The sequence below is a fragment of the Carassius gibelio genome, chromosome A20 (assembly GCF_023724105.1).
Source record: "Carassius gibelio isolate Cgi1373 ecotype wild population from Czech Republic chromosome A20, carGib1.2-hapl.c, whole genome shotgun sequence".
Lineage (NCBI taxonomy): Eukaryota > Metazoa > Chordata > Actinopteri > Cypriniformes > Cyprinidae > Carassius > Carassius gibelio.
This window is the reverse complement of record NC_068390.1, coordinates 14,998,270-15,018,552: the sequence shown is the minus strand read 5'-3', so window position 1 is coordinate 15,018,552 and position 20,283 is coordinate 14,998,270. Positions and strand designations below refer to the sequence as shown.

The 20,283-nt window shown below is 38.2% G+C and overlaps 1 protein-coding gene across 3 annotated transcripts; it reads left to right on the top strand.

Annotated features, from left to right (window-relative positions):
• Window positions 1–2,082: 2,082 nt before the first annotated feature.
• On the top strand, window positions 2,083–19,459 carry LOC127938640 (SLAIN motif-containing protein 2). 3 transcript variants are annotated; one of them, XM_052535383.1, is made up of 10 exons: window positions 2,083–2,800; window positions 5,769–5,911; window positions 11,959–12,129; window positions 12,643–12,813; window positions 13,024–13,365; window positions 13,461–13,601; window positions 15,893–15,973; window positions 16,953–16,991; window positions 17,554–17,761; window positions 17,843–19,459. In XM_052535383.1, the coding sequence occupies exons 1-10, from the start codon at window positions 2,337–2,339 to the stop codon at window positions 17,907–17,909; spliced, it is 1,827 nt and encodes a 608-aa protein (XP_052391343.1). In that variant the 5' UTR covers window positions 2,083–2,336; the 3' UTR covers window positions 17,910–19,459. The 3 variants fall into 3 exon arrangements, with proteins under 3 accessions (XP_052391343.1, XP_052391344.1, XP_052391346.1); XM_052535384.1 differs by lacking the exon at window positions 16,953–16,991 and having other exon boundaries at window positions 2,086–2,800; XM_052535386.1 differs by lacking the exons at window positions 15,893–15,973; window positions 16,953–16,991 and having other exon boundaries at window positions 2,087–2,800.
• Window positions 19,460–20,283: the final 824 nt, after the last annotated feature.

Genomic DNA, 20,283 nt, shown 5'->3' with positions numbered 1-20,283 from the left:
GAATCGTGACAAGCAAAACAACAGAACATTTTAGTGAAGTACTGTGAATTTTGTAGACTCAGTTTACCTACACTGTCTAAATACTTCTGGTTTTTGGATAAACATTTGATTGTCATCTGTAAAGCTTCAGGGGATTGTAGTTCTTAACCTCATTTAAACCAGTTAGTACACAGTCTATTCATTGTCTTTTCGTCTGATTTTGTTATGATTTTGCTTCAAGTCAAAGTTTGTAATGTGATTCACATCATAGCTGTTAGGTTTGCTTCATGGCTTATAACTCTTACAAAGAATAAGAATAATAATAAAAAATCCCTATAAGAAATCTACTTCCAGAACCAAAGTTGCTGAAAAAGTGGGTGTGCACTGTTGCTCTCTATTATACTTATTAATATTACTAGAGTGAGTTAATTTATTTTTTAACTATTAAACTGAGGGTCCTGGATTAGCTGGGAGTTGATGGCCCTTGTATCTGGAAACGTTGAAAGCCCTGCTCTTGTATAATAATAACCTCTCTTAGTCTTTCTAGCTTTAGGGAGTTCAGCCACTGGGACTCTTAATAAAATTAAATCCTAAACTTAGGTTATGTTGGTTTTCTTCCTAAAAACATGCTGGTTTTGCCGTTAAACACAAAGAAAATCAGTGTCTCTTTGAAAAAATGAGACAAAAATAAAAAGACGCTAAAGTATTTCAGCATACATCTTAGGAACAGCCAATGCAAATATTAGATGCAAAAATGTTTTTTTGTGGGAAAAAGTAGGTCTTAAGCATATTCCTTATCTCTTGATACTGTATAGATATTTTCTATTCAGTAATTTTAATGCAAAAACTTTGTAATGCAAGCAGTCTTAAGTTTTCTCAATGTTCTGAAAAAGGCTCTTGGGCAGTGGTTCTCTTCTCACTCTTTTCGACTCCAAGGCTCCCCGTTGCCCACAGAAATATTCAAATGCTCCCTTGCCCTATTTTTGTTTTTAAAACATAATTTAGTCCATGAACACTACTAGTTTCAGTAAATAAAAATAAATTCATAAAATAAATTAATTATATTTAAGGTACTTTTGGAACTAGACATTTGTGCCAGACTTTTGATTTACATGACTTTTCCATAGAAAGGTCTTGAAATCCCACATTTAAAATTAGGCTTTGTCAGATATCCAGTTTTTCAAGACTCTGTGAATTTTGGTTCCTCAAATGAAACGGTTGTTGAGGGGTGAATTAAAATAAGAAATTTACTATAGATTTTTGTTGTTTTGTCTCAAATCATTTTAAGTCATATTGAGCCCCCCTAGGAAGTTTGTTGAAGGCCCCTGGTTAAGAATCACTCTGAAATTATATAATGAAGTTCACCAGCAGCTAGCTGTACACTTGTTTGGCATTTAAATATAGTTACATTAACAACATATGTGACCCTGGACCACAAAACCAGTCATAAGTGTCAATTTTTCAAACTTGTAAAAAATAAGCTTTCCATGGATGTATGGCTTGTTAGATTAGTACAATATTTGGCTGAGATACAACTATTTGAAAAGCTGGAATCTGAGGGTGCAAAAAAATCAAAATACTGAGAAAATCGCCTTTAAATTTGTCCAAATTAAGTTAGCAATGCATATTACTAATCAAAAAATTATTTTTTACAAAATATCTTTATGGAAGCTTAATATCCTAATGATTTTTGACATAAAAGTAAAATCTAATTAATATTTGTTGTGCAAATACAGTTTACACTGAAATGTGTAGCAGTACTATTAAAATTTAGCATGAAGCATAAATTGAGGAATTTTTTGTTTGCTTCGCAAGATGTATTAAATGGGGAATGTTTTAATCAATAATAACCTGCAAACAATACTTTATAAATGTCCAAAATAAATTGTAAAGAGTAAAATAATCAGTTTTTCTTAAGTTAGAACAAATAGTTGGTTACAATAGTAACCAGGAAAAGTACAAAATTCCCGCACTAACACGGAAGTACATGAATAAAGTACAAATACTTTAGTGTGTATCGAGAGGGTTAAAGTGCGCGTTCCTGGTTCCAGGGAAGAGTCTCTCCTAAAACGTGCTCGTTCCCGCTGAGTCACGTGATGACGTCTCACTTCGTTCGAGCTTCTCAAAGATTTCCCAGTGAGCGACTCGGCGGACAGTAAAGATGGCGACGGAGCTCACGGTGTGTACGAGTTCCCGGAGAAGATGACGACAACAAGATTAGTAACTTTCGAGCCGCGGCGTTGACAGTGCTCACTTTAAAGTCCTTGCGACAGAGGCTCGCGAACTTGCTGACTTTGACGGTAGTTAAACAAACCTAACGGACACAACCGGCGCGCGGACATATCGTTGCTTTTGCCATGGAGGATATAAACTCAAACATAAACGCGGACTTGGAGGTACATAAGCTTCAAGTTTTAGTGAAGAAACTCGAGCAGCAGAACGAGCAGCTCCGGAGCCGTCCCAGTCAGTTCTCTCCCTTCTCTTCCGGTAAATTGTCGGGGAACACTAGACCCGTGAGCGCCGATTATGATTCTCCGGGAGCGACGGCGGGGCTCGTCGGGTTCACCGGGGTGGGGTCCGGCGGATCGAGGGGTCTCGGCGGGGTTTTGGAAATCCCCCGGCTGAGACCGTCGTATCCCGGCAGTAGTTATGGAGGGGGTTATGACAGTGACAGCACTTCTTGTGTCGCTTCGAACACGAGTCTCGCGTCTTATTACGATTCGACAGATTTTGTCGAAGACGGAGAAACTTCGGTGCTGGACGAGGTGGAGATTCTCGATTTGGAGGACATAGATGGCCTGAACGAAGAAGAAGACAGCTGGTGAGTAACCTGTCAGGGGGCGAAGGTGTTAACTTCAATCAAAAGAATGACCCCCCCCCCCCTCTCTCTCTCTCGCTCTCTCTCACACACACACACACACACACACACACACCCTTCATGTGTTTGACAGGTGCGCGCAGCTGTGCGCGTGCAGACGCTAACATTACAGAGACTGACGCGTATTTGGACGAATGCGCTTCATTGAATTGTTGATGCACACAAGTCTCGTTGGCTAAAGATGGGGTTAGTATTCAGTGCATTGATAGCAACATGGCTGTCATCGGTTTAAGATTATTAGTGCCTTACGTCTGAGCATTAGGAGCAACAGTTTACTGACTGCATGTATTCCGTTCATTATGCTGACTGCATGTATTCAGGCCTGTCTTACAGTTGCTTTTGATAAGTGGGTCCTTCTCATCTGCCCTTCATATTAATTCAGTACCTTTATAAATCTGCTGAATGTCAGCCATGGTGTCATGCTTCAGTGATGTGATTAGAATCACACACACATGATGTATTTGCATACAAATGTCTTATAGATAAATCCTCATATGATCGATCAGATTAGTTACAACAGATGTACATACTTTTCTGCATGATCTGCATTGTATTTAGCTCATTTGTTTCAAATAAGGTGAACTTTAATAGTGCAGTCAGGGGTTTTAGGAAATAAACGAGATGAATAGAATGCTGAGAAGTATCATTCCAAAGATGTGCAGAGATATGAGAAGTAATAATCTATGCATTTCATGGTATTGACAGTTACTGCTACTACTAATGACAATAAAAATGTGATGAAATCATATTGGACTTAGCTCAAGCAAGCACAAGAAACCAAACATTATGAAAACAGCAGACCTGAGTGATGGTGTGGATCAGCATGTGTGCAGTCTGCTGGTCCAAACAGAGTGAGTAATAATAGAAGAATAAAATGTTCAAACAAGCAGTTCCTCCTGGAGTGATGAAACGACATGCGATGACAAACTGTCCAGTCAGGCTAATAGGTGTTTGTTTAAAGTCCAAAACCACTGTTGGGAAGAATAAGTGCCAGCTAAATGTACACCAATGACAGAATGAGCATGTTGTCACCTGTTGGTGTGCCTCAGTTCTGATATGTACAACTGGAGTATAAAAATAATAAGCACTTAGGTTTTAATCTCACTTTTGATCAATTGAATTAATCCTTAGTGAATAAAAGTATTTATCTTTCAAAAAAGTGCTTGTATAGATGAATGTTGTCCTGTTGCCTTCTGGTTGTCTCAAGTCACAGACAGCTTCATTCATCTTAACAGTTTTTGATCTTGTGTGGATTGATGTCCGTGTGTAATCCATTGTTTGTGTTTGCTTTAATCAGTGTCTTTGAGATTCTGTGATTTATGTCAATTTACACGGACTCAGAATGCTGTAATCTGGACCCTCAATCTTGTTTGGCTGACTATCTTTCAGTGGCAGCAAAATGCTGGGAAATCCCTGCAACAGCTGGAGTCCAGCAGATCAGTGAGCTTAAAGGGATAGTTCACCCAAAATGAAAATTTGATGTTTATCTGCTTACCTCCAGGGCATCCAAGATGTAGGTGACTTTGTTTCTTCAGTAGAACACAAACAGAGATTTTTTAAATCAAACCGTTGCAGTTTATCATTCTTATAATGTAAGTGGATGGGAATCACAGCTAAAACATACAATAAATAAACAAATGTGGCCCGTGACGATTCATTGATGTGTAAAGACACAAAATGATCGATCTGTGCAAGAAACTGAAGAGTATTTATATCATTTTTCTTTACCTCTGATTCACGCAATGTTTGAACGGTCAGAACTGTCCTGAGCACATCCTTATGTGCGCATTCTCACTTCTCAGCAGCAGGCACATGGGGTGTTTTCTTCTTGCTTTATGGCCTTATAAGTATGGAATTATGTCCCGGACATTATTAAAAAATAATTGCAAATTGTCAATTTGCCACATTGCAAAAATATTCATAATATTACTATTTTAACTTTTTTTTCCCTCGGTGAGCATAAGAAACATTAAAAAAAATCTTCCCAACTAAAAAATGTTGAACTGTAGTATATGTTAGCATTAAATGATGACATTACTTTAATTGATTGCCTGATGCAGTTGGATATTGCAGTCAAATAGGACTACTATGAACCAACAATACAGCGACATTATGACCTAGTAATTTAACTGCTGTCAATGTGAATGGGCCTAACACTGCTAATACATTCTTTATATTGTGTCTGTAAAAAAACGTTTTGTCCCACATGTTACAGTCAGGGGATCCTGGGCAACAGCTGCTACTGTACGAGGCCAGCACAAAACAAGACTCATGCAGTGCTGTTATGTTGATTCTGTTCCCTCCTGTTTCACTTCCATCTCTCTCGATTTCTCTTTTCATTTCATTTCATAACTGTTGGCAATTCAGAACACTTCAGACCAGCACTAAATTGCTAAATCTAAATCTTTTAAAAAAAATTTTTGTTTGTGTGTGAACTATTTCTCATGAAACCTGGGTCAAACTTGATTTAATTTACTAAAGCTAACTGACAATATCCCCCTCTATATTAATAAATGTTCTGGACTACAGCTGTCATACTGTGAGATGATCTGTTATCTTATGGCCTGTATTTAGCTTGTAGTAAATAAGCTTCTGATCAGCTGACCTGAACAGTTCTGCACCAGGCTTTCATGTGGTCCTGTTAATTCAGCTCTCAGTGACTAAGCAAAGCTTCCTGCACAATATTACAGAGCACAGTTTACACCTTACCTTAACGATTACTGAAACTTTTCATGGGTTGTATAGGTTGGCTGTAGGACATTTTTATTATATAAAGGGAAAACATGCTTTTGCTGAAAAACCTCTGTTAATTGAGGCATTTCAACGTTTCTTGATTAAATGCTTGTGTGCCAGATATGTGATGAGAGCATGTTTATTTCTTGTGACTGACCTCTGGCTTGTGTTTCTGCAGGTTGTATGAGGCGAAATTGAACAGTCCTCTACAGAAAGCCTTGAGTCCCATTGTGTGGTGCAGACAGGTTCTGGATAACCCCAGTCCTGATATGGAGTCTGCCAAACGCTCTCTCTTACACAGACTCGATCTCACCATGTCAGGTAACACACACACTTCATTTTCGTTTCATTTGATATCTTCCACTGTTGTATTAGAAGTCTTTATTCTTAACTAGAACTTCTGATTTCAGATTTTTCATTAAATGCTTGTGCATTGTTTAAAATTTAATTACAAATAAAATTTGTAATATCTTGAAATGATATAGAGTCTGGGCTATTTGGCCATCTTAGTCTGTGTCTGTCTGTGTTAATTTTATTCAAACCTATCACTTCCTCTTTTTCAATCTCAGTTCTTCCTCTCGTCTCTCTTTTTTGCCCTCTACCCATTCACTGAGCTCCTTTTCTGGCTCTGATTCTCTTCCATCTCCACTTCCTTGCTGAGATCACTCTGTCACCATGTGTGTATGTGTTTTCATCATGTGGCCTGGCAGTTCATTGTTTTTGAAGAGTATTTGTACATTTGGTTGTGTCTGTGTACCATATATCTCTCCTCTAATTATAGGTAGCAAAGAGTTATGACTGATTTGACTTCAGTCTTTTTTGTGGTCAGTAAGCCTATTGCTGTTTTTAGTCAGGTATGCCCATGTGGCGTCTTAAATTAACAGCTCTCTATAGAAGGGGACTGACTGTCCATGCTCATACTAGACATGTGACTGATACTTTTACAGCAGCCACTGACATACATATCACACATTTATGCATTCTTATATTTTCCTTTTATTATATTGCTTCATTGAGGAGAGAGACAAAGACCAAATGATCATAAAAGTCATTTTGAGTGATATTCTCAAAGATCATTACTGGCTCATCTCATAGAGTTTGCTCGACCGTCACCCTGAGTGACATGGCAATCGTTCCAGAGAACTGTCAGTTCAAAGAGTTTTCCATTAAAAGATCCAGTCTGCAGTGGCTGCATTGGATTAACGTTTGGAGCAGTGCCAGATGTAAATGTATGAAAGATGGGTGTATGATGTCATTGTTTTGAGTGAACTCATCATAGTGTCATCATAGAGCAGACCGCACAATGCCACCCTCTGAATGCTTTATGATGTCATATTTCCCAAATAAGATGAAGGTGGGGGGTATGTCTGTATATAATGCTCTATAGCAATACTCTACAGTTCAAATTTTTTTGTTAATAAAATGGCACACTAAATTATATTATTATTATTATTATTATTTTATTATTTTTTTTACTGTTCGTTATTTATCAAAACACTCCCAATAAAAGAAAGCTCATTCACCAACCCACTGTGTAAAGCTCATTGTCAGCAGGCATACAGCCCATGCTGAGTGTGTAGGGTGTGTATTGCGGTTTCCATGTTACCTGAGGCATCTCTAATTCCTTAGAGCCATTGCCAAGAGAGTGAAGAGAGAGCCAGTGCAGATGTGTGGGACGCATGTCAAATCTCTATCCTGTTGGACACACCTGTCAGCTTTGTCTCTCTCTTATAGCTTGTTCTTTTCTTGTATGCCTCTCTTGTGCCCTCTTCAGAACCAGTTACCCCGTGAAGCGCATCTGTGTCTTTGAGAAAGTAAAATAGAGATGGACATGTTTGCACACACAAATAAATTCCACTAAGAAGGCTGAAGAGTGTGACTCAGCACTCTGATAAGCTATATGAAAGCTTTGTGAAAAGGCAGTAGACAGCTATGTTTTGAAACAGAGCCTGGGCGCTTCTGCTGTAAACTTGTCTGCTGTTTGGGGAGTCTGTTTGTCTAGCCATGGTAACTCGGTCCAGGGATTTACACTTCCATCAAAAATGCAAACAGTTCCATAAGGTTGTAGTCATAACTATGGTTACATAACTCACTGGACATGAGGACAAAAGGAAAGGCTGAGATTTAATAACAAGACTCATTCATGTCTTTGACAAAACACGATGGTTTCAATTATTTATTTATTTTTATTCTTGTTAGAAGAATCACTATTGCCAATACAAAATCTGTTTAATAATTTAGACAATGGAAAATATGCATGTTTAAAAAAATCTTCACAAAAGTTTTTTTTCTTTTTTTTTCGGCAAGTTTTGTTCAATATTAGGAAAAAAAAAAGAAAAAAAGAAAAAAGAAGTGCCAGAATTTGTTGCTAGTTTAGTAGGTGTTAGTAGGGCTAGCTATTTTGTGACCAAATTGGTAGGTTGTAATCAATTTTTTACTTAAACTAATTAATAAATAATTGTTTGATAATTTTAAATATTTTTAACATAATTAAAGGTTGAGCTTAACCAATACAGTTTGAACAAAAGCAGTCATCACTACCGGATGTGTAACCCTGAGAAAATGAAATGAGATTATTAACCTGATTGTAATCTGGGATGTCAATTATTTTATTGTATGATTTTAATTGTTAGAAACTAGCTGATATTAGTTTATCTAATATATATCAACCAAAAATATTTTTCTCTATTTTCTTTTATCTAATTGTGTGCTATTTTGTGTTTAAAAATCAATAAATGTACACCAGAGTGTATTAAGTGCTATCCATACTCTTGAACAGTGTCATTATACTGTGTTTCAACAAGTTCAGTGCAGTCTTTACAGCATCCTTTTGACTGGTTAGAGCGGAGATTCACTTTCCCCTGAGTGAACAAGTCATTTTTTTCTCTCTGGCCACATCATCAACTTGCATTGCAATCCATTTGACTTTTTCTATGCTGTTTCTCTAAAGATCTGACAGGCCTTACTTATGTACACTTTCATCATCCTTGCACTCATTCTGCCTTTTCTCTTCGTTCTTACTGCATCTTAGTTTCTGTGTTTGTCCTTAATCAGCTCATGTTGCTCTGATGAACTTTCATTACTACAGGACTCTCTCACATATATTCTCTTTCTCTCCTCTGCCCTGCCCCTCAAAACAACTTTCATACGTGCTGATAAACCACCTCATTTCCATGTGGACTGTCCATTGAGATGAACAAAATGTGCTTGACTGACAGTCATTAGACATTTAAGCCCATGTATCTTATCCTGTAATGGGCCCTGCTGTCCACTAAGTCCAGGCCAAGATAAAAAGCAGAGTTAGTGAAGCATCTTTTCAGTGTTTATCTTGTCTTTTTGCAGTATATGGATGTATTCTCCAGATATATGACTGATTAGCTGTCCTCATTTCTCCTCCTCCTCTTTCTTGGAGAGAAAGAAATGCAGTATTAGTAGACTCTGTGTGGCGGTGTTCTGGTGGAAAGAGTTCGGATGAGCCAAACCATCTGATGGACTGGAATGTAATGGCCATTGGCTCGCTTTGGCCATATATATGGAGTTAAGGACATTCTGAAAGATGGAAAAGACTTTTGGAATTTCCATTCTGGCTTAGATGAAGCTTTCCTACAGATAAGATTAAAGTCTATGGTAGCATCAGTTTCAGATTTCACAAAAACTCTTTACATGACAGTCTCTTCCATCCACTAGTGCCAGTTGCACAGAGCTTGAAAAAAAAAAAAGGCCTTGATGAAAATGGCATGATCTGACTAGAACAGCTATTTTTACTAACAAACTGTTACATACAAAGTACATACAAACGGTTATCTTTATTTTTCACCCTACCCTATCTTTCTGAACCAGAGTACACCAACAGAACTAACCACGCGTGACCTTTCCATTGTGATCACGTAATTTGTAAAGTCGTAGACATGCATTGCAGAGCTATAGTGCAAGACAAGAATTTGTGGTTAAAAGTATGTAATATTTTTTTTTATTTTTATTTTTTTAATGACGGATCATTTCACTAGACAAGACCCTTATTCTTCGGCTGGGATCATGTAGAGCTGCATTGAAACTGGAATTTGGACCTTCAACTGCTTGAACCCCATTAAAATCTACTATATGGAGAAAAATTCTGGAACGTTTTCCTCAAAAACCTTAAATTTTTTTTGACTAAAGAAAGAAATGAACATCTTGGATGACATGGGGTTGAGTAAATTATAAGGAAATTTTATTCTGCAAGTTGTCTTCTCCTTTAAAGCCTGTAGTCAAAAGTCTGACTTGTGAGACTAGGTTGTTTCAGGCTAGGTTTTAAGGACACATCTATTTTTGTCTGTTAAAAAGACACTGAAAAACACTCTCATGACACACTTTGAGTCAGTTTTAGGTAATGGATTTTAGACACACTTGTGTGCCTGTGTTGTAATATATTAGCAATTCTCCACCTCATGTAGTTTGTGTTGTATCTGAAATGTTTTGTTGACTCTTGATGGTAAATGTCCTTGATTGTAATGTCCTTACAGTCTGGTATTTTTGGCTTACAGCGGTGTGTGTCAGTACTCATTTCTTTTAGTCTCTGCTGAATGAGGGAAGCCCTCGCTCTTGGCTTCATTTTTAACACCAACGTCCACAAACACAAAACAGTCAATGGTCAGAGGTCATCCACACCAGCCCAAATCCAAGACCAGTCATTCTCCACATTCAGCATTTTTAGCATGCATGCTGATTCCTGTGTCTGTGTGGATGTTTTATGTCCCAGCACAAGCGTTGTGTATGTATGCGTAGTGTGGCTGATGGTCTGGTGTTAATGCAGTTCACTGCTTGATCTGTTAGGAAGTGAGTGGGGAGAGCATTGCTGTTTTCTCTGAATAAAGCACATGCTGTGTGAGGGCAGGAGTAGAGGGAGAAAGTCATTAGACAGGAGACACAGAGAGAGGATGGATCCATGCAAAGAGAGCAGGAAAGAATAGGTCTGGGGAAATGTTTTAATGGCCTCGTGAGTGTACAGCTGCACACACACACATGCACGCTAAAGGAAAGTATTTCCAGTATATTCAAGATGATTTTGTTGCAAATATAAAACTAAGCAACATCATGAATATAGCTATATAGCAAGTTTCCTAAAGACTAGTTTCTCAAAAGATATTTTATTAGGATCTCTGATTTTTAAAGATTCCGAGAATTCGGCAGTTAAACTTTTTTTCATAACAGATTGAATGATTTTGCACTCAAAATGTTTATAGAAGTATCAGTGTTGCATTTCTTTATATATTAAAACAAATAAGCTACAATATTTTTACTATAAAAGTATATATTAAAATCATATTTATTTATTGTTTAAACTTGAAATAAACAAAGTTTAGTGATTTTTATCCTAAATATGTATTTATTATTATGATGAAGAAAAATATTGCACTTTATCAAGGTCACTGATTAAATAAAGGATAATTTATTACAATAAAAAAAGTTATGTATTCATTTATATCATTATTTGTTTTTAGGTCACACAGAAAATATCTAAAGGTCTAAAAGTATTCAAATTATTTAGTTTAATGTTATTTAATTGAATGTATTTAATATGATCTTTTATTTAAGAATTTTCCAGCCCAAACACACAGAGGATCGAGTGATGCGTGATCATGTGAGCGTATATCCACAGGGAGAGCAGCTGACGTGGCTTATATTTTATGCTCTGTTCTTCAGAGACACAGTACAGTCTCTTTCTTGGCTAATGGTGTTCAGATTCTCTAGCCATTGGTGTTGCCAAAAGCTTTAACAGCGAGACATTCTCCCTGCTGCAGCTAAGCTAGGAGTCTGACCTTATGACTCAATTATAGACAACTACATGTTCATGGTGCTGCATTGCTCTACAATGCCTACATTGAGTCTGTGTGTGTAAGACAGAGAATTGACTGGATGTTAATGGCATTGTCATTCACTAAATTACTGAGTAAGGCTCTTGTGGGTGTCCATATGCGTCTTTGTATTCTTAGATTGTGAATAGTCTGCATTGTATGCGATTAACTGTGGTCCAGCGGGACCTAGAATGTGGCTCTTTATTAGACTTGGCCATGCTGTATGCTTCATTTGACTCTCTGAGATGCCTAATGCACTGTAAACCATATTGTGTATGTCTCCAGAAACATGCATGCAGTAAAATGGCATCTGTGTATGTGTGCTTGAGGGTGGGTGGGATATAACCTTCTGTTGTTTTTGTGTTTTGAAGTATGTCATATAAGAGGCCTATTTATTTTTCCTAATGATAACAGCGGGTGCTGTCTGAAATTTGTTCCTCCTAAATAAATGGTGTTTGTTTAATCTAACAACTTAAGAAAGGGACCATAAAATGCTTTCACTTCACATTCAACAAGATTTGTTTTCTTTTGCAGCAAACAAGCGGAGGAGTCTATATAACAGTTCCTACAGTCCGCAAATGAGCTACGGAAGCCCGTACAGCACAAACATGGCAAACAGTCCCTACAGCAGTGGCTTCAACTCCCCGTCCTCCACTCCATCTAGAGCGCCTGTCGTCAAGCAGCTCGTTCTGCCTAGCAGTGCAGGTAAAGGCCTCTTTACTCCAAATGTGGAGTAAGAAGTAGTTGAGGAATATGTTACATAAAACAAACAATCATTGTTACTTACAGGTGACGGAAAAGTGTGAGACTGCTGAAGTTGTTTATTCATTTGCAGTTGGGGAATGCTATTTTTATAGGTAGCAATCACTAATCGTGAAAGTAACCATGTTACATCATTACGTGGTATGGAATGTAGCATATTTGTTACTTTATGTGTTAAAAACTGCCATTTTCTCACCAATGTTTGGCTAAAAGCTGTTAAAATATAGCGAATGATAGAATATTTCACTACTTTACCACTGAATATGCTTTTCAGTACACAGTAAATAGTTGGCTGGTATTTAATTCCTAACATAGCTAATATGACTTTAGCAGAAAACACACATCTCTCTAGTGTTTTTTTATGTAACTTCCTATGAGTTACTATATAGAAACAATGTCCTTTTTTATTTTGGCACATATTAATGTAATTTATTTGTTTTGTTGTTGTGTGTGTAGGTCACCAGCGTGGATCGGCTGACAGAAACGCACAGGCAGTGAGCCCACAGTCATCAGTAGACAGTGAGTTGAGCACATCAGAGATGGACGAAGACTCCGTCGGTTCATCGACCACATATAAACTCAATGACGTCACAGACGTGCAGATACTCGCCCGCATGCAAGAGGAGAGTGAGTGCTCTTTTCTTTAACAAGTGTTGGATATTGTCTTTTAGTCTGGACCATCTCTTTAAGAAAAGGTACATTTGTTATACATGTTATATATTTGGTTCTAATGCTGCTGAAACAGCTCATAAACGGTCTTAAATGTGAATGAAAAATGCCTAAATGGCATTAAGATTGAAATGTAAATTCAAATGTATATCTGTTTACATCTTTTAGGTTTAAGGCAAGAATATGCTGCAACAGCATCACGTCGTAGCTCAGGTTCATCATGTCAGTCGTTGCGACGAGGAACTCTGAGTGACCAGGAGCTGGATGCACAGAGCCTGGAAGATGATGAGGAGGCTGTCCACCATTCCTACCACACACCTGTCAACCGTTTCAGCCCCTCCCCTCGGCCCTCACCTCGCGTCTCCCCCAGGAGCTCGCCTCGAGCCCGCTCACCCACCCGCTCTTTAGAGTACAGCCGCGGATCTCCCCAACCAATCATCAGCCGCCTTCAGCAGCCCCGCCACTCTCTGCAAGGCCACGACACGCAGACCAACGCCATTAAGAATGAAGGTAGATCTTCTTCCAGTCACACTTCACTTGGGCTGTTTCTCTAACAATGTAAGTTTAAATGTTGGTGTCTTCATCCTCTCTGTTTTTGTGTGCAGAAAAGCTGAGACGGAGTCTACCTAACCTCACACGATCCAGCTCTGGACCGACTGTAGAGCCAGTTAAAAACAGCAGGAGTTGTGAGTCAAACTTGCAAGTGCCTAATGGAGGATCACCCAGACACCAGAGTCAGTCTGCCAGTGAGTGTCCAGACACTTCATCAGTGAGCATGCACCCATACATCAAATCACACGTGTAGAGCTTTTAACAGCCAGCAAACACACATACGGTAGAGCACACAATCTCACCACACAAAAAGACTTCATTGCACTTCATGATTTATCATGAAGGTTATTCCGTTCATAAATCTTGATGTATGGTAACATTTGACTTTTTCCGACTATGCGCTTCTTGGTTTTGGATTCTGTGCTTCTGATGCACATTCACGCTGTGCTCTTAACTGCGCTGCCGGTGTCTTGGCTTGCTGGATGAGGCTGTTAGATCTTCTCACATTTTCTCTTAGATCACATTTTAGTGGCATCTTGGCATTTCCTATAAAAGCCTGACTGACTTTCAAACAAAGTTTCAATTTATTATTTTTAATGTTTTAGGTAAATCTTCAGATGATGGATCTTGAAAGAGTGTTTAATGTGGCACAAGAATATTAAATATTGTCATTTTATTTGTAGGATAAAATAGTTCAGATTATAGTAATCATATGCCATGACACGCCTTTGATCAATCACATTTAAAAGCATGTGTCATTTTTCCCATGGCTGATTTTGTCACTGTACCTTTATGAAATGGCTTTCAGCAGGGATGTACATACAGGAGTTTTGATCTGGCACAGTATATAACATAGTAAATGTTTTCTAGCGTAATAATCCAGTGCTTAATTTTTTTATTCGTCTATTGTCTATAGTAGAGACCTGCGCGGGAGGGATTTTTCCGTCCCGGTCCACCCGCTCCTGCAAAAATATGTTATTTTCTCCCGCTCCCGCCTGCAAACAATCAAGTTTCATCCCGCACCCGCCCGCAAAATCCCACGAGCAAACGTATAACGTTAGTATTTTTTTTTTTTTTAAATAAATTGCATATGCCTGCTACCGTTATTTTTTTCACTTGCTCCCCTGTTGAATATAAATTTTAAAAAGAAACGGAAAATAAACAAATGTTTCGTTTTATTTGCGTTTAATTAAATGGATGAACATGAAGAAGGAACTTAGAACATAGCAATAAAATAAATTAAGAAATGTAAATAAAAAAATATACCTATAATAATTTGGCTAAATAGCCTATAAATTATATAATAATAAACCTGGATTTATTTCATGTTCAGAGGAAATATGGGGCCTGAGCATTCACCCATCAAATATTGTCCCGTGTCGCACTCGGTGGCTCTGGGAGTGCAGGTCTCTAGTCTGTAGTGTAGTGATGTATGGAAAACACAGAAGTCACTTTCAAAACAGGCAACGTTCTATTGGTCACAGCAGTGAATTTGCATGAACTTAAACCCTATGCAAAATCTGTGTGTGGAAATCTTTCACCCTTAAATGAAATTCGCATACGTGTGAAATCTTATTGCGATCAGTTTTAACTTATAATTTCAATATCATTGTAATTCAATTGTTCTCTTTTTTGGGGGGGGGGGGGGGGGGTTGTGTAAGCTAATTAATATTCATGAACTGACCCAATTACCATTTCATGACACGACAACCAGCAAAAAAGTGAAAAAGTCCAGATCACCACTTTTAAGAACAAAGATACCCATGAAAAAAAAAATTTTATGACCGCATACTGAATCATTATAGCCATTCGAGGTCAGTGAATAAGGCCCAGACGTCTCTGTCAGTGAACAGTTAATATCAATAAAGGATTGGAGTCACTGTAATCCCTGTATACAAATATTTAATAAGTTAATAATATTCTGTATTTTAGTGACCGTAGATAAACAGTCATCTCTTAAACAGCACAAAGACATTACCAAGCTTAAGTGACTTTAAATACTTGAATGTAGCGAGTATTTCAGGCTTCTCCCCCTCATTTGGTAATATGGACAGTCTGGTGTTATTTCTGTCCTTCCTGCCCTGCATGCTCTGCTTCTTCCTTTCTCTCTCCGCCTTTGTTTCTTCCTCACACCCTTTGTTTTTGCCTGATTTGCTGGTTGTCTGGATGTAGTTGGATTCACTCTTGGCGTAGTGCTGCCTCCTGCCTGTTCCTCACCCGGGGTTTCATGTTTCTCTTGGCTTTGGCTGTGGTGCCCTCTGGTGGCTGGTTAGAAGTGGTCTCCTATCTCACCCATGCATGGAATAGATCTGCCTTGAATTAAACCTGACCCTAGCTGGCTGTCTTTGCCTTGGCGTCACCTAAATGTTTTGGTTAACGTTTTAGTCAGCTCTGGTTGGAGGTTAAGTGCCTGCAGTTGGAGGTGGACTGCTGAGCTCAAATGAGCCTGAATCAAAACATAATGTCTGCTTGTCTCTTATCTCAGTGTCACACCAAAGGCTCTCCGCACCTACTCGCTCCTCCCCAAAACCAAAAGAGAGACTCCAGAGCCCTACGTCTCTACGAGGTAATGCACTGAGCAGGTCACCCAGACTCAGTCAGAATAGTAGACTGTCCTGGAAGTATTTTATGGCATTTTGACATTTATAACCCCATTGTTAGAGTACTGTTTGGTTGGTGTTGAAGCTGTTTACTGACCTCAGATAAGAAATCACACCCAGGTCTTCTTGAAAAGAGGGGGGTCTGGGTTATGGTTGAAAAATTAACTTAAGGGTGGTTTACCCAGTTATTTTTTATAAAAATAAAAAAATTAACATATTATCGCATGCCAACCTGGTAGGTTTGGGAAAGGTTATGAATGGGATTTTTAATTCTGAAAAATTTTTCTGCTCTCCTTTGGTGTGAAAGCAGTCAAGCCTAAAATGCGTAATTTAACCACTATTGTTGAGAATGGATAATTTTCCCACGAATAAGAAAATAATAATATTAATGATAAACATTTATATTTAGATTGTTTCTATTGTCTGCAGTCTAATGGTCATTTAGTTATTGTCAAAGTAATTAAAAACGGGTTTATTGGTTATTGATCACTAATATTTGTTGTCTGTCAGTCTTCAATTGTAAATGTCATGTCTCAGCATCGAGTCCAAAAAAAGGCGCAGGATTGATTTGTGTTGTATATTGATCTGGAGTGGCTTTTGAGAATAGTTTGTTCACCTGTGATTGTGAATGCTGTGGTTTCTTTGCAGTGTTATAGCGTGAGAGATGCTGTAGGGTTGCTGTGGGTCTGCCCCCTTCTGGTACAAATGTGCCATGTCTTGTACTTTTTTATTACATGGAACTGCTTAAACTGTCACCTAACCAAATGTTCCAGTAGTCTGTGAAGCCATCTGTCTAATTCCAATTATTTATTTAATGCACTTTGGTTGCATTAAATAAAGTTTGTCAGTCATACTTGCACTTTAAAAAGAAATGCAGACCTGAGAAATTTGACAGCTTTTGTAGCGGATACAAACCCAACCCTCTCTTTTCCATCTTTTACCCAGTCCCTCTCACGTGTTGCTTTGGAGATGAAACAGATTGCAGTGAGTATATACGCTGATGAATGCAGCTTTTCAGTGCTGTGATATTTTATGTTGTGCAAGCTTGTGTGAATAGTATATTGTGTTTGTACTGTGGTTGTGCTGTTACCCGTTTTGCAACAAGGAGACATTTGTACAACTAGTATTTTATTTTAAATGCTTGTAAACACTAGTTGATCAATGCTATTTAAATCCATCCATCCATTCTTATTGTGCTTTATTTTCTATCAGCTTTGTGTTGAATGTCATTAATGCTAGTGTTGTGCTCTGTGAATGTGGAAAATGATCCTATGTGTGTTACATAGGAGCGTGTTTATTTAACTGGTGATGTTTAATGTGTAGCTTAACGAGATAAAGTTGTCTAATTGCATTCTTTTGTTTTTTAAGATTGCATCCATCTTAATTCATTGTTATTTGTCATTATAATTCCATTTCCATTAACTCATGACTGTGGTCCCATGAATGGCTTGTATCAGGTAGTAAATAGATCCTTTAGATCCATCTGTTGCTTTCATTCCCTAATTCTATCTTTCCCACTTATTTTCCCTCTTTTTTTCTTTTTCAGTGCCCTCCTCCAGTAAGTTGCGGACTCCCGCTGCCCCATCTCCCTTGGCTCTCCGTCAGCCCATTAAGGTTTTGTCTAACCATGGTTCAGGCACAGCCACGCCCACACGCTCTATGGCCCCGCCCCGCAGTGGCCTGCCCCGCCCTGCCGCCACTGCTGGAGGAGGTTTACCAGTGCCTCGCAGCAAACTGGTCCAGCCTGTGCGCAGGTACTCTCAGGTTTTCACAACTCAATATAAACATATCTTAACCTGGTGAAGTCCATACTGAGTGTATTATTTGCTCCACAGATCTCTTCCAGCTCCGAGGACATACAGCGGAATCAGAGACGAGAGCTGGAGAGAGGGCTGCTACTGAGCGCACCCAGAACCAGCAGCACAAATGGGCTTTCAGTTCAAACTGGCACTTTATAGAGACACGTCTTTAGCCCCCGCAAATAAAAAGACATTCTTCCAAACAAATGATTCTGTCCTCTTTCAGGTGACATTGCAGAACTCTCATCCCAGCAGGATAGATGTGAAAGGCAGGCTGGATGCCACAGAATGCCAAAGAACAACAACAACAAAAAAGAACAACAACAACAAAAAACAGACTAGGATTCACCCTCACCTACCAAACAGCACCTGTACTACAAATGGCTCCAAATCCACAAAACTGCTTGCACATGCCCACAAATCCACTATAGAAGAATACTGAATAACTTGTTTTCTCTGTAACAACATTAGTGAGGATTCCTTGTGAGCACATACAAATTGAGCTTAACTTTTGCCTCCAGTAGAAAAGGTTTATATGGCGACACACAGTCAGCATGGCAATTGCATTCTGTCAGAATGTCTTTCATATCTATGTGACCTCTAATTTATTTGAAATCATTATTTAAAATATTTCTTTCAAAGAGTATTCATACAGTATTCGGTCTTTATAAATATATATGTGTATGTTTACTAATCTTTATTTTTGGGCTTTTTATTTCTGAATGTCATTGTTAAACCTCAACTGCAAAGCTATGTTTCCAAAGGATTTAAAGTGTCTGAATAATGGACGCATTTCAGAGTCTTTGAACAAACATATTTAGATTGAGCCCTCAGATACACAGCGGGATTGATGCTTTTGCTCATTTCAAGGAAACGGATCACGAGAGACCCGGATCAGTGACAAGTTAGTCAAAATGCCTGAGACTAACTTCACACGTGAACTGTTGTATCATCAAATGTCAATGTCCCAGCGATAATGTCCCGGTGGCAAGGGTCATAAAAGGATGTGGTGTGTGGGTGAAGTGTAGTGCTTATGTACTAATTTTGGAAAATTCCTGGTCATGTTATTTGTCGTTATTCTCAGAGTGAAATAACTGATAAAAGGCTGAGAATTAAAATGGCGCTTACTGGTAACTGAATGGAAGTGCCACCTGAATATATGGAGATGATATCTTATTGCACACTAGAAAACGATTAAGACTGTGGAAGTTTGTTAAAATCATGAGTGCCTATAATTTATGAAATTATGTGATAGCTACAAAGTTTTTTTTTTTTTTTTTGGGGGGGGTTTGTGCCAATTGCTTTCTTTTGCCAATATTATTTACTTCAGGGTTCTTTGCATTTCTTGCTCAAGTTTTGATTTTTGTAATTGCTTTGATAACATTTATATTTGCTTTTGTAATAAAGGTGTGTTATAAATGCCTATTGCTATTTATGACAAAATACTATGCGCTTCTAAGAGGCTTATTTATTAAACGGTGAAATGCCTCTGTGTGCTGACATTTAGAGTTAGTGGGATGCTTGAGCCTAGAATGGTCATGAATCCATGACAAATATTTTGCGGATTGTTTTTTGGTAAAGACTTTTATATCTCCACAAACATGATGCTCGGTTTCCCCTGCGTTCATTTCAAATAAAAGTTGAAAAAAGCTTTTTGGTCTGTCACTTATTTGTCTATAATTTATTGACATGCCAAAACTAAAGTAAACTTTAAACATTTTATAGCATTTGTCTATTGATCATAGACACACTGTGGAAAATGTTGAGATCACAACTGATTTTAGGCTGCAGTTGTCTCTTTATAATCTAATGTATTAAGAGATCTTGGGTCAAAATTCCAAACTGGATGTATTTAGATTGGCTGGAGCCACTGGAATACTGTCAGTGGGGGACTATCCAATATATTTTTCTGCAGGAAGCTGTGAGTCAGGTTATCAGAGCAGCAAAAGGCTTTTACAGTATTGTTCAAAATAATAGCAGTACAATGTGACTAACCAGAATAATCAAGGTTTTTCGTATATTTTTTTATTGTTACGTGGCAAACAAGTTACCAGTAGGTTCAGTAGATTCTCAGAAAACAAATGAGACCCAGCATTCATGATATGCACGCTCTTAAGGCTGTGCAATTGGGCAATTAGTTGAAAGGGGTGTGTTCAAAAAAATAGCAGTGTGGCATTCAATCACTGAGGTCATCAATTTTGTGAAGAAACAGGTGTGAATCAGGTGGCCCCTATTTAAGGATGAAGCCAACACTTGTTGAACATGCATTTGAAAGCTGAGGAAAATGGGTCGTTCAAGACATTGTTCAGAAGAACAGCGTACTTTGATTAAAAAGTTGATTAGAGAGGGGAAAACCTATAAAGAGGTGCAAAAAATGATAGGCTGTTCAGCTAAAATGATCTCCAATGCCTTAAAATGGAGAGCAAAACCAGAGAGACGTGGAAGAAAACGGAAGACAACCATCAAAATGGATAGAA